This window comes from Phascolarctos cinereus, unplaced genomic scaffold (genome assembly GCF_003287225.1).
Source record: "Phascolarctos cinereus isolate Bilbo 61053 unplaced genomic scaffold, phaCin_HiC Scaffold_7;HRSCAF=346, whole genome shotgun sequence".
NCBI lineage: Eukaryota > Metazoa > Chordata > Mammalia > Diprotodontia > Phascolarctidae > Phascolarctos > Phascolarctos cinereus.
Genome location: NW_027556180.1, coordinates 195,027,054 through 195,042,421, shown reverse-complemented (window position 1 = coordinate 195,042,421; position 15,368 = coordinate 195,027,054). Strand labels below are relative to the sequence as shown.

The following is a 15,368-nucleotide window of genomic DNA, read 5'->3' as shown; positions in this document are numbered from 1 at the left end:
CTACTGACATGGGGGAAAGTGACAACAAATAAGACATAATTAGATAGTCTACAAGAAAGGAGAATGATTAAAAAGGGTGACATAAAAGATGGAAAATCCGATAAAAAAGTGACAAAATGTTGCAACAGAGCAAGGGTAGAACAAAGACCTTAATGCCTGGATGGCTCTGTGATATCATTCATACGGATACTACTTCCAATGGTGCTTTTTTTCAGTCTATCTATGCCTTCTCTTTAAGACTGACTCTTGGTCATGTGGTAAACAGAACAATTTTTACATATGATATAATGTGTTAGATGTGATCACATATATAGAAAATGCCCTCTTAGTAAGTACTTTTGTACTTACCAAGGTGAAACAAAGGACAGCTAAAGTCAACACCATTTTAGAATATTTTAGAATATGAAGTCATTTGTAAAAATTTTATATAATAGGGTGACAGAAGAGTGTGAAAAGTTTCATTACATAAAACAGAAGCAGTGAAGGGAAAACTAGGTTAAAGAAAATTTAGGGAGCAAAACAATTAGGCAAGTCATCCCAAGGGCATTTTCAAATGCAAGTGGACGGACAACAAAAAGATGAAAAATGAAAAAGATGAAAATATTTTCCAAGCAAACATTATTTCACCATTAAGGACAGCAGAGCCATCACTAATATTATAATACTAGACAGCTTGTAGAAATGACACTAAAGAGAACAAATGTACAAGAAGCATTTGCATTAGGAAAAAAAAGGATATCTAGAGGAAATCTGAACGGGAACAATAGTGAGAGTATAAAGAGAACAATTCACAAGTTATGTATAGGAAAGAAAAATACCTAAGAGGAGGGAGGGTCTTAGACTTAAATAATATCCCCAAATGGCAAAGGAATATATCAATAATCACTGATTTATATGCCTGTTTTCCCACCTATATAACAAATTTTAAGAGAATCAACTACAAAAGTATTGAGGGGTATCCTCAATGGGATTTTTGTTAGGGAACAGGCAAGATTTTGCTATCATACCACTGAATAAGAGAAGTAAACACACACACACACACACACACACACACAAAATTCCAGAGTCTTTATTATTTTAATAATTTGAATAGATATGGCAAAATGCTGCCTTAAAGGCTCTATTTCAACACACTTTTCAAATTGATAATTATAGGAATGGTAAATTGGTGTGCCCAGTGAAAGAAGAACATTAGGATAACTACACAGACATATATAAATCTAGACCCTGTAAGAGTGATTTTTAACTAGGATATTACTATAAAACATTCCTTACTTAGCCTAAGACTTCAGATTTGCTACTACAGCATTAATTTACTATTACCTTTATCTCTCTACTAGATTTTAGGCTTGCCACTGTCAATTCCTCCTCTAGGTTGGAGGAGAGTTTGATATTCTCCATGAAAACATACATCCATTTGCACCCCTTTCATAATTTACACACAGTATCTGGCAATTATGCCAAGGGTTCATCTCATATTTATGGAGAAACAAACATGTAAACTTTAGGTCATAAATGTAATTGCTTCCAATAAGAACAGGACTCCATGACACTATCCTTTGTATCCATGTATACTTGTATTATCAGGGATATCTCCTCTTATGATGCCATTTGTGGAAGATATGACTGGAAAAGTTGTGGTACAAAAGCTTCTACACCTTAACATCATACTGAAGAAACCAAATTATTCTAGATATTATTCTTCTATAAGTATTATGAAATTTCTTACTGGTCATATGTCTTAGAGTTTCAAGGCAACTTAGTGATCAGTTAGTCATAGATTTAGGGCTGAAGGTGACCTTAGGGGCCATTGAGTCCAATGCTCTTATTTTAAAGATGAGAAAACTGAGGCAGAGAGATGTAAAGTGACTTACCTGGAGACACAGAGTTAACAAGTGTCTGAGGCAGTATTTGAAGCCAGGTTTTCCTGAATCCAAATTCAATGACTTAACCACCATGCAATATTTCCCAGTATTTTGTAGACGAGGAAACTCGGGTCCAAAGCATCACTAAGGCATCTTAAGCCGCTGAGCTAATATATTCAAACTCAGGGTCTCAGTCTCCAAGTCTTGTGCTCTTTTCTCTACAGAATGCCGCTTAAAGTATTTTTTGTAACTCTGATGTGTTTTTTCCACCTACATCTATGGTGGGGAATTTGATTTAGTACATCATTACTTATTAATCGGCTTAGCTCTGCATATTTTGAGGATAACATTCAGTGGATAATTGTATATTTATGTTTCGCATTTAGTAAAAATTTGTTCCAGTGTTTTTGGTCTAGCTTGACCTTGGCATGCCATAGGAGGCTAATAACCTAATCAAGTAGTTTTATTGCTCTTTACCATGCCAAATGCCTGAAAGAACTTCTATGCAGCTCCATTTCTTTATTAAAGATTTCCCAAAAATTTAGAATAGGAATAGAACAAAGGATGTAGGTGGCACAATGGATATCAGGAAGACCCAAGTTTAAACCCAGCTTCAGACAATTGGTAGTCATGTGACTTTGGACAAATCATTTAACTTCTGTCTCATTTTCCTCAATTGTAAAGTGGGGATAATAACAGTATCTACCTTCGAGTGTTGTTGTGAGGATCAAATGAGTTAATATTTGTAAAACACTTAACATTGTGCTAGCACATAGTAACCACTATATAAATAAATGCGTATTGCCTTCCTCTTCCCCCATATAAATACACAAACATATTCCTTGATCCCCCTATCATCGTAACAAAGAGATAGAAAGGACAAAATGATGCAGTACAAAACACTTATAGATTTTTTTCTTAAAGAATTAAAAATAGCTACCTGAATCTTCTTCAGGAAATCCCTGGATTGATGCAAAGTTCCTTAGTTTATGCTAACATTAGAAGGAACTTTCCCAAATTCCCTTTTGGATTACTGGATTCACTAATAAATAATGTTGGTCAAAGTACAGAATTCCCAAGATTTTTCAACAAATTCAAGTTCTACAATGAGAATGTTTTATAAGTGACTGAATATCAAGGTAGAGGAATTTGCTCTCTGACTTTCGTAAGGTTTTTCCCTGGCAGCAAATTTTAAATTAGTTTCAGATTATGAGCTGTGGTTGCAACGCTGAATTTGCAAAGGCGTAATTAGGATTTACTGCAGTATTTGTAACCCTAAATGCCAGCCATGTTACAATTAAATGTGATAACATTTTGATGCACTACCATTGACACCCAAAGGATAAAACCTCACCAAGAGAATAGCTCTAGATAACAGACAGTTTTACAGGAAAGTGCACAGACCTCCATCAAGTTAAGGATCGATAGGGCCTGGGCAACTGCATGAAAGTAAAAGACGCAGGGTATCAGCTCATGAAATAACCCTCTATGCTGGAGGTATATTAAATTATCACAGCTAATGCAAAAGCAAGTTTGGTGTAAAAGATAAAAAAGGGTAAAGTTCTCACAAATGATCACTTATCACTCCATTCCAAAATGCACACAGCATTCATTATAGATTGAAATGCTACTCAAATTTCAGCATTTAGTCGGGGTTTGAAATGGCTAAACCATTAACAGGAGAGAATAGTGTTTCATATTTATACAACTAGTATCTAATGAAACATTATACCCAGTGTGCAAAGGGGAAAACTTCATTTTGTAATGAACCTAAATGAAGCCTTTTTTTTTTCCAAACACATTGTAATATGGTCTCAGTGTTTCAATGAGCCTCTCATTACTTGTGTCAATAATCCTAGGTAAACTACTGTTGAACTTCACAGCATTGATCTAGCAGCATGAATAACATTAATCCATGGGGTGCTTTTGATGAATTGTGGATCAAAAAGCAAAGCCAAAAATGACTACATACAAAGTGCTTAGAGAAGTATTTATTAGAAATATGTCAACTGCCAAACTATCTAAAGGTAACTTGGCTATTTAGGGAATCATGCTGCTGGCCAGCTTGCAAACACTAGAAAAACATATACATTTTCTCCACTTGAATTACTTACTAAAAAAATATAGATGGCATACTTTTCACAAACTATATTGTATTCCTGCCAGTTCCCTTTTAACTCTATATTTCTATGGCACATTGCTTTCACAGCACTGTGACAAGCTACATAACATGCCCCAAATTCCCCAACGAACAGCTATAAAGTAAAGGGAGCATTTAAAAGTTAAGGGTACATACGACAACTATGTTCTACCTATGTGATAGCTATTGGGCCAATATCAAAATGAAGAATACTCTAGTGCCCCACTTGTATAGCCTCATTTAGTTCTTAAGACATGAAATGGTTATACCGATATCATTCTTCTGGGGGATGTGGGAAGTTGAGGGCTTAAGGTGTATAAACCTAGTTCCACTAGATCAATTAATAAATTAATTAATTAGCAAGTGGAAATGCAAGACTGCCCAGGAAATGGGAATTTGTACTATTCATGACATTCTGCAAGTTTTGATATTTACTGGAACAAAGCCATATATGTGTAAGAAACTGACCATATCACATTAAGATTTGTTTTTGAAAGAATATTTTAGTTCTGTGCAAACCCAGGTTTGTAGAAGACCTAGACCCACCAACTAGTTATAGAATCACAGGCTCATAGAATGCTAGAACCAGAAAGACCTTAAAGTTTATCTAATCTAATGCCTTCATTTTAGAGATGAGAAAACTGATGCACAGGGAGGTAAAGTGACCTGCTGATAGGTGACTGCAACAGAACTTGAATCTTTGTGCTCTGACAAGTTCAGTGTTCTCCTCACTAAAATGCATTACCCAGAAGACAAAAAAAAAGCAAATCCATTGTACTTCTGGTTGCATTATGCAGTATGAACATAGTATTTCTGAACATTTTGGGGATTTAGTGAATCCTTTAAAGGTATAATGATGTACAGGGCAATCCCTGAAACTGGTTTTTGTAAATGGGAGATGTAAAATTCTCTTCACTTCAGCATTTGCCTAGTGACTGCTATAGTGTTCCTACATTTACAGCAACATTGCCTCAGAGCAGAAAGAATAGATTTTTAGTTCACATTTGGAAGATATCTAACACAACATTCGTGTGAAATTAAAGTATTTCTTATTAACTGTCATCATTTCATCAATAACATAATATTAATTCCACTAGAAACTTAAATAAAAAAGAATAAACATGGAGAAATGACCATACATAATCCACTGGAAATACAATTTTCATCATGCTTAATAAGAACTATATGCTCTTATATTTCTAGTACAGAGATATATAGCAAAATAACTCCTTAATCCAACTAATAAAAACAAACTTTTTTTAGAAAGAATGCTCTCCTGAAATAATTATTGCTTCTTTGACTTTTTTCTTTTATTTTTTGGTAACAGTTAAGTTGGACTTTAAAGTCTATGTAACTTATAATTCCATTCTATAGCTTCACTTATAATAATTCAAAGGGTACTCACCATGCACAATCAGGACATATTCTGCACTGCTTTGGCCAATAGTGTTTGTTGCTTCACATCGATATGTACCATTATCCGTTTTGTTTAGGAAAATAATATTTAGCTCCCTACCACTCACAACCATTCGGTCTGGATCTGGTAATTCTCCACCATCCTTTGTCCACAAAACTGGTTCTGGCCTATTGGGTACAAACATGTATACAGATATGTCAGAATTAAGAAAATGTGGTTTTATGTTCTTATATACACATCTGCAGATAGACAGATAGATAGACATAGATAGATAGACAGTTAGACAGATGACAGATTTTGCACATCCAATACTAGCTGTTAAAGGGTATAATAAAGCCCATCATACATGACTAGTGATTGTGAGTTTAGTAGTAAGACAGAGAACTGTTAAAAATAAAAATGAATTTGAACCTGGACACTCCATATACATACTAAACGCAACATGCCCAAAACCAAACTCATTATATTTTCCCCAAAACCCTCTCATTTTCTAATTCTCTATTCTAATATTCTCTATTACTGCTGAGTCACCACCACATCCTCCCAGTCTCCCACACTCAGAACTGCAGTGTCATTCCCAACTCCTAACCTGAATTCATCCCACATATCTAATCTATTGCTATATCTCATTATTTCCACCTTCACCACAGGTATATGTTGTCTTCTGTCCTCAGACTCAATCACCATTCTGGTGCAGGTCATCACTATTTCCATTACTGGCAATAGTGCAATGGCCTTCTGGTTTGTTTCCCTTCCTTAAGTCCATCCTAATTTCATCTATTTTTCTACTCAGCTGCCATAATTATCTTCCTAAAGTGCAAATTTGACCCTATCATCCCCTTATTTGATCAATTACAGTGGCTCCTAATTATCTCCAGAATAAAATATAACCTAGGTTTTTGAAACCCCTCACAATCTTGTACTTCCCAGTCTTCTTGTACTTTACTCTCTTCTATATACACTACAATCCAGCTATGTTGGTCTCAGTGTTTCTCAAACACACATCCCTTCCAACTTCCTGCCTCTTCACTGGCTGTTTGCCATTCCTGAAGCACTCTCTCTCTTTGTTTGTTCTGTCTGGCTTCCCAGGCTTCCTTCAAGTCTCAGATAAAATCTTTCCTTCTTCAAGAAGCCTTTCCTTGTCCCCCTCACTGGTGCCTTCCTTCTGGGATTGCCTCCCATTTACCGTGCCTTTATCTTACATACACACAGTTGTTTGCATGCTGTCTCTCCCATTAAAATGTGATCTCCTTGAGGGCAGAGAGTATTTTTACATTTCTTTCTATTCCTTGTATTTAGCACAGTACCTGGTACAAAATGAGCATTTAGTAGATGCTTGTTAACTTGGACTAATTAATTTACTAAAAAAAAAATAAGGCAAAAATCAATATGTATCTAGTTGTACTTTACAAGTTAAAATTTTCATAAGATAGCCAATTTGTTGTCCAGAGAAGTTGTGCTCTAATGAAGCCCTGTTATGACATGTCCTGCAAGATACAGTGTTCCTTCAAGGATATGCTCATACTCTTACCTGTTACATGGTAAGAAAGTATTAAATGTATATCATATACTATTAAAAAAGTTACGGAGGGTTTAATTGGCTGAATGTGTACATGTAATATATTTATATATGTGTGTATACATGCATACCTTCATGTACACAAATACGTATGTGTATTCATATATGCATCTTTACACATATCTATCATATATATAGAACATGTTTGAATAAATACATATCTGTATATATACACCACCCAGCAAACAATAATATATAGAATGTTTACATGTACATGCATGTACACAGGCAAGTATACCACCAATCACATAAATTATACAGAATATGTATGCATCCCTATGTGTAATATCAGCCTTATGTAAATGCCTTTCCCAAGGTAAAAGAAAAAAAAATTTCTGACAAGATTTTAGAATGGGGAAGGGAAACTACAAATAAAAGTCAGGATTAATGAGCCAAATAGAAGGCTGGAATTTTTATTAGATATTAAAAAAGGTGATTAAGTAAGAGTACAACTAGAGGAAGGGAAGCATGTGCTAGAGAAAATGGAACAGAGTACACACATTTTTATCATTACATCCATGCAATGTCTGAATAAGTGGGCATACTGCAAAATCCTAAATGAAGGCATTCATTGTATTGAAAGCTAAGTTTGGGGAAAGCTCTTTAAGATAATCCCATTGTGCAAATAACTCATATTCATTTTATTTAGAGTCAGAGTCTCAAACCATTAATACCTCTAAGCCTCTCTCATATCCCTTATTCAATAATCACCTTTTACATTCTAAAATTTCAAGGCTACTAAACTGAACAGTTTAAATAGAGTAAAAATCCTTAAGAATCGTAGTTCCACAAAAATGTCTGAAACTTGAAAGGGCTATAAGGATCATTTAGTAAAAGTTCATCACTTTTATATATACACTTATGTCCACATATGTCACCACAAATACATTTGTACAATTACAGTTAGACAATCTGAAATATGTATATATATATATGTACATATATATATATATATATACACACACACACACACCTTTGTGTGTATATAGATATATCTAGAAAGATAGGTAGATAGATATCTTATACTCCAAATAATTATAGATACTTATAATACAATATCAAACCATGTTTGACTTCCAGAGTTCTTTACAAACTAAGATCACTTCCTAAGATTCCTAGCCTCTATAGCTACTGATACATAACTTAGCCCATGTCTTCTTGTTCCATTTTTCATGTTTCTCTCATAACATGTTACATTTACAAAGTAATTTCTAAATTATAATGCATTTTTCATATGATCCCATTAGATTTTTTTATCTGTACCCTCAGTTTCTAGAACAGTGCCTAACACTTACTAGTCACTTAATAAAAGCTTGTTGATTGAATAAAACAACCTTGATTTCATAGTGCCTAAGTGGGCTGCAGCACATTTCCATCAATGATTTGCACATGAAAAATGGTATGACAGGCTATCACTAAAGACAGGCATGACCAGAAGAGCTAGTGGGCTAGTCATGTAGAAAAAACGAAGAATAACAGATTTAAAGCCTGAATGCTGCACTGCTATTCATGAAATATTAAAAGAACCCCAGAGGAAGGCATCCATCAATTTGGTAAGGTACTCCATGGAGACTTTGGAGAGACATGGAAACTAGTTGTAATGGATAAGAAAGTGGGTATAGTTTGCCATCTATACAGGTGAAAGGAGTATTCACATTAATGAAATAGTTCAGAGATCTACTACAGTGATAGAAAATCATTCTCCCCCCCTCCACTTTTAGAGAAGCTGAAGCTCAGAAAGGTTTCATAGTTTCCCAAAGTTCACGCAGGTAGTAACAGAGCTGATACGTAAATTCAAACCAATTCCACTGCTTTTTCCATTATGCCACATTGCATCTAGGATGAAGATTCAGACTGGCTTTCCATATGGTATTTTTAAAAAGTCCATTTCCTTTCTATTAAAAAAAAAGTGAATAGGTATGTATGCATGTTTGTGTCTCTTTTCTGTTGGGGCAAAAAACAGCACAGAAAAACTGAAGAATATTATCACAGAAATTCCATAGTAAAAATCTGTGTCCAAGCTAACCACAGTAGAACTTTTCATTGTTCTATGTATGATAAAATCTTCGAGGTAGCCAAGATTATTAACACTGGGAAATACAATTAGAATGGAATTGGGGTTACAGTTTAAACATAAGGAATAAGGTTCACATATTTCAACTTAAAATGCTTAAGCCTCACAATTTTTCTACAGAAATATTAAATGATCTACTAGGTTGTGATACAATTTATGTTTAGCCCTAGAGGGCCCTAAGGCATTCCCTAATTGGAACCCAAGAATGATCAAGTTCCTTCCTGCAAATGAATAACAATCTTCCCTGCTGTTAATGTGACCAAAAACCATCATTTAAAGAGTAGCTTCTTTTTTTTTTTAAAGACGACTTAAAACAGAATAGCAGCTAGACACCAGGAATAAGTAGAAAATGAACAAATTATTAGGTAGTATAAGATGAAGATTAATAAAACTCTATAGTTAATAAATTAGCATACTTATTCCAGGGAACTCATTATAAGCCTGTATCACTGAAAATGTGGAACATTCCAAAGGAAAAGAGAATTTAATTTCCCCACCATCACCAAATCAACATTATTAAAAATGTATTTTCTCTCTCATTCCACTTGATATTGCATTTTCTGAAAGCTTTTAATGTATACACACAGAGAGAGATATGATGCTATGTTATTTAAGCCTTTGGTAGAAGTTAGATTGAATGTTAGCTGACGTGGACCATGGGTTTCTTTATTCTATTTATTATTTAGGGCTTCTTACACTGTGCACATTATTCTGCTGTTTCAAACTAGTGGTCCCTAAACTTTTTTAACTGCATGTCCTTATCAGTTAAAAAATTAAATATATTCTCCAATATATATACATTTACTTAGTTATAAATTCCATGCACATACTATTAGAATAATAGTTATTCACATTATAAATCTTACAAGAAGCAGTGTAGTAAAGTGCCATAGAGAGCTGATCTTGTAGTCCAGAAGACGTGGGGACAACTCTCTCCTCAGTTACACATAAGCTGTGTGACCCTAGACAAGCACCCTAACCCCTCCAAACTTTAGATGCCTAAAACTGCAATTTGCAGAGAAGGTGAACAACCTACACTGATAGAGGTAGTCTCTTCATATGGGATTTCCCCATGTTGATGAAATCATAAGCACAGTCCCTATCCAATAAAACTTACACAAAAATCTATATCAAAAAAGGATAAGATAAAGATGATATAGTATTTACTTGATCCTGGAGTTCATAGAGAGCTACTGCGTTTTCTTGATTAGGAGGAATGATGTATTCAAGACCTTTGCTTTAGGAAAACCACTTTGGCAACTATGTGGACAATGGAGAGGAGAGACTTAAGAGACCCATTTGGAGGTCGTTTGTAATAGTCCAGGCAAGAAGTGATAACTTTCACTAGACTAGTGGTTGAGTAGACAGAAGGAGTCAGACGGAAGAGGTGTGGATATAGGAGAAAAAAATTAGCAATTGAGTAGATATATGGGGTAAAAGAAAGTTAGGAGTCAATAACAGTATTAATTTTGAGAACCTGAGTGATGGGAAGAATGGTGGTGTCCTGAATAGAAGTTTAGAAGACAGGTAGATTTTGGGAGAAAAATACTGTCATGAGGTATGCATATTTTTGTGTCCCATCTATTCTTCATTTTGAGCAATTCACTCTGTCTCGTGGAAAATGAAAAGAGGAAATACAGGGATCTTTCTTACTACCCACCAACTCCATCACATAGGCCCATGACATAACTGTGAGGTGTTTGGGGGAGGGACAGGCACGTTGTGGTTCAATGGGTTTTTTTTTCCTCCCATAGGGAATTTCCTCACTAGGACCTGGGTAATAGGATATAATTGCATTAGAGGCTGATATCTGGCTCAGAAGTAAAGAGATGGCAGTTTGCACAGAGAGGAAAGGATAGCGTGGGGAATTACTAGAGGATAATAGCAGACGTGATTGTACTTGAAACAAGCCCCAAAATAAGCTATAGTGGAGAGACTGGGATATGACTTATTTTTCAAACCTTTGATTGATGAATCACATGTGCCTTGGGATTAGACCATGCCCCCATTGGGGTCAGACTATTAACTTCTAGAGGGACCAGATTCCAACATGGACAGCACTGTCTTGAACTAATTCCTGGTGGCAATTAATACTATGGAGAACAGCCAACGTTCTTTTATGTAATCATCTCAATTCTGTGTACATGGAACCAGTACATGACTCTATTTAAAAACCAATTTTGAACAAATTCATAATGAATTTAATAGCCAAAATATAATGCCAAAGCAAACTAGGCTTTGTCAATGAGATATGGATATTAAAGATAGAAATGTGGATTTGGTTGTTGGAGAAGACTGACTTTGCCTCCTTAGGTTACCTTTTGTCTTTCCTAAAATTCATTTGCAGCTGAGGTAGAAAAAAATCTTGAAGGTATGTAGAAGCTACCCATAGATGAGGTGATTAAATAATGTAGTTAGCTCTCTTTGACAGGATTGCTCCATCAATCAATAGATGTGTCTATTATGTGCCAGTCACTGTACAAGGTGTTAGGGATACAAAAAGACGCAAAAAACAGGGAGACAACATGTAAACACATATATACAAAGCAAGCTACATTCAAGATAATTAGGAAATAATTAACAAAGAGAAAGCACTGGAATTAAGAGGGGTTGAAGGTTTCCTTTAGAAGGTGGGATTTTATTTGGGACTTAAAGAGGAAGTAAAGGAGGTCACTAGTTGGACTGCAGAAGAGAAGAGCATTTCAGGCATGGGACAGGCAGAGAAATATCTGGAGCCAAGAGATGGAGAATCTATTTTGTGGAACAGCCAGGAGGCTAGTGGCACTAGATTGAAGAGTTCATGTTGAGGAGTAAGGTAAGAATTGAAAGGCAGGAGACAGTTGGGTTTTAAAGAGATTCGAATGCCAGAGTATTTTGTATTTGCTTCTAAAGGTAATAGGAAGTCACTGGAGTTTATTGAGTTGGGACAGGAGGAAGGTTGGCATGACAAAACCTTAGGAAACTCACTTTAGTGGCTGAATAGAGGATAGATTGGAGTGGGGAGATACCTGAGTCAGGCAGACCCACCAGCTGGCTAGTATGATGTTCAAGGCATGAAGTGATGAAGCCCTGAACTAGAGAGGTGCCAATGTCAGCAGAGAGAAAAGAGCATATTTGAGAGACTTTGCAAAGGTAAAACTGACAAGCTTTGGCAACAAACTGGATATGAAAGATGAGAATTAGTAAGGAACCTAGATTTCAAGTCCAAAGGAGGGGAGGATGGTGTAGTCCTCTAGAGGAATAGTACAATAGGCTTTGATTTTCAAAAAGATGGATCTAATCTTAGCCTGGGGACATTCTGCCTACTTTTGGTTTATCTAAGTAAACTGACTTTGACTAAAGAACTCTCCATCTCCCCTTTTCAGGAAAAGATATAACTATAAACCATAGCCCAATAAACCGAAGGCCCATCAAGAAGGAATTCCCACACTCAGTAAGGGGACTGGTCACAGAAAAGATTTCAGTGTCAAGAAAGGATCAAATTTAGTTAGCTCAATACAGCAATGCATCTAGCAGACACAACACAATCTATAAGGGGCATATTTACTGATTAGTTCTATGGTAAAAATATCACCAGAAGATATCGTTCAAAGGGCAGCTAGATGGCGCAGTGGATAGAGCACTGGCCCTGAAGTCAGGAGGACCTGAATTCAAATCCAGCCTCAGAGGAAACACTTGACACTTACCAGCTGTGTGACCCTAGGCAAGTCACTTAACCCAAAAAAAAAAAGATATCATTCAGCAACATGAGAAGTATAAATTACTCCACATATGGATTGCTGGCATCCCTTAATACATGATCCCTCTTCATTATCTCTGCTGCTGGTATATACACTGTGGGGGAGTTTTCCTGTGTCTACAAAGACAATATTCTACTATACAATGTCTTACTATTCTGTTTCATTAAGTGACTTTTCTTTGAATTACTTAGATCTTCTGGTTTGACTAGAGTAGACACATTGATGGGGGCTCATGATCTATCATTTTAGGTGTATGTGGGCCCACATAGAAATTAGAACATATTGTAGGTATTCTGGGGTACCTATATGTGAAGGGAAGTGCTACAATGTAGGGAACTGTTCAGAATATTCCATCTTACATGCACTGGTAGAGTAGGGATTAATTTGAAAAAAAAAACAAACAGGAGACTGGACAGCAGGGCTTTCAATATTTTTTCTTAAATTCAAGTCAAGCCAGTTCTGTAAAAAGAGCTTAAATTCCATAAATCACAATAAAATATTTTGATCATCAACCCTACTGAACTTTGGGGGCACACTGTGACTGAATACTGGGTTTAGTACCTACTGTGCTGTGCGAGTATTAGAAGCTTGGTTTTCTTTCAGAACAATTGACACACCAAGGACTACTGACTGTGACAGTACCTTGTGATTGTGTTCAAGAAGATATTATGCAGGCTTTCTACTATGCTAAGAACACGTGTGCTGGTTTCAGCCAGTGTACTCAACACCATCCTGTTTCTCCAACTCTATATTCTTAGACCTCCACAGGCCTCAAGAGAAAAAGAAAAAAAAAAACCCTACCAGTATCTGAAATACATAGTTTGTGAAAAGTTCTCTAATGAAAGAGTGAGTCTCAGCAGAATGACAAACACTTTAGCTCTGATAGGTCCACATCTGATTGACATTTCTGGTATGTCAGTTGTTAATTGGGTCAACTACATCTAATTTGTTCAAAGTACAAGTAGAAAACTCAAGGCAGCAAGCTAGTACCCAATATTCAGAAACACTGAAAATCCATACTTTTTGTTCAGAAGCCTACAAAAAGACAAAAATTAATGGTGACAGAGAACATTTCAGAAATGCTATTTGACCTCAACAGCAGATCAAAAAAATTTTCCATTTCTGTGACTTTCTAGTGCCTGAGGAATAGAAAGATCATTTGGGGATGAAACTCAGTGGTAAGGACTGTCTGTTCCCCCGAATGAGTATGAAATGCGGGCTGAGGACTTAGAGTTCAACTCAACAACTTTTGACCCTTTCAAGAGAGAGGTCAAAAGATAAATGGAAGACTTCAAAAATCATTTAAAAGAACTATTATTCAATGTTACCACCGCAGAGTCCAGCAGGCCATATGCTTTATCCATTTTTCTAGGTATTGAAAAATAATTGAAATACCCAGCCTGTGTAAACTTTCAGACAATGAATAAAAGAACTAAGGTGAACCAGTACAACATGCCACAAGTTCAACATGCTTTGGAATATTTATTCGGTAGTAAGCAGTTTTCAGTATTGTACTAGTGTTCAGTATTGTTAGTATACAGTAGTACATACTATCAGATCTGAAGTCAGAAGAAGGTTTGGCTTTGAGGTAAACTGTCATATGGAGCTAAATTTTAATAGAGAGACATACAATACATTGACCTACACTCTGACCATTACCATGTCAGATACTACCTACCAGAGATAAGTAGCAAACCTAAGCCAATTTGTTACATAATGAGCCTACTCAAGTATGCACATGCTCTTTCCTGTTGGCCATGTGAATACAAAAGGATGATACCTCCAGAACAAGTGAGGGTTACATGTGGTACTAGGGAACTAAACCATAATCAATGTAAATGTAGTTGAAAATAGGGACTTTTATTGAAGTGTGTGTCATCAGAGGATCTGAATGTTTTTGCACTCACCTAATTCCCTTTTCCTTCTATTGCCTTTTTGTAATGAGTATGTACTCTGGCCTCACTCTCTCAGGAAAAGCCAACCACACTTCCTCCTCAGACACTTAAGGATATGCCTAAGGATCTGGGATGATTTTTTCTACTGTGATTGGCTTAATCCCCAATTCCAGGTATGGAATTCCCACAGTTTGCAACCAGTGACTAGTACCCCTGTTCTACTTAGCTAATTAACATGAATTAGCATTTATATAGGAATATTTGTTTCAAAGACACAGCAAAAACCCTTTGCCCCCTCCCTTATGTCTGGGGAATATTCTCCCACATGTGACCTCAGAATTTGGGGAGAGTCAGCTTATTGAGGTTTAGGGATTTAGGAGTGCTGGGACCCCAAAATCATGGGTCCTGTCTAAAAGAATTTGACCCAAGCCTTCTTTCAGCCAAAGACAAAGTTTATTAAAGACCCGCCATATTGGGAATACTCTTAAGGAGACCGAACATTAATAAGCTATTGGCTAGATTTTAAGAATCTGAGCACCTTAATGGTGACAAGATGGAATTTACATACAGAAAGACTGTGGGAGGGATTGAGGAGTGGCCAAGTAGTATGGGGTGACTGGAGGAGGGGTCTTAGGAGATTTTGATGGGAGTGGCCAGT

General features: G+C 36.1%; 1 protein-coding gene across 2 annotated transcripts in view; it reads right to left on the bottom strand.

Moving 5' to 3' along the window:
- The window catches only part of CADM2 (cell adhesion molecule 2), a 1,332,213-nt gene that overhangs the window by 99,726 nt on the left and 1,217,119 nt on the right, over nt 1-15,368 (bottom strand). For both annotated transcript variants that reach the window (XM_020970708.2, XM_020970710.2), the window contains exon 8: nt 5,411-5,589. In XM_020970708.2, the coding sequence (XP_020826367.1) occupies nt 5,411-5,589 (179 nt within the window). The remainder of the gene's footprint in view (nt 1-5,410; nt 5,590-15,368) is intronic.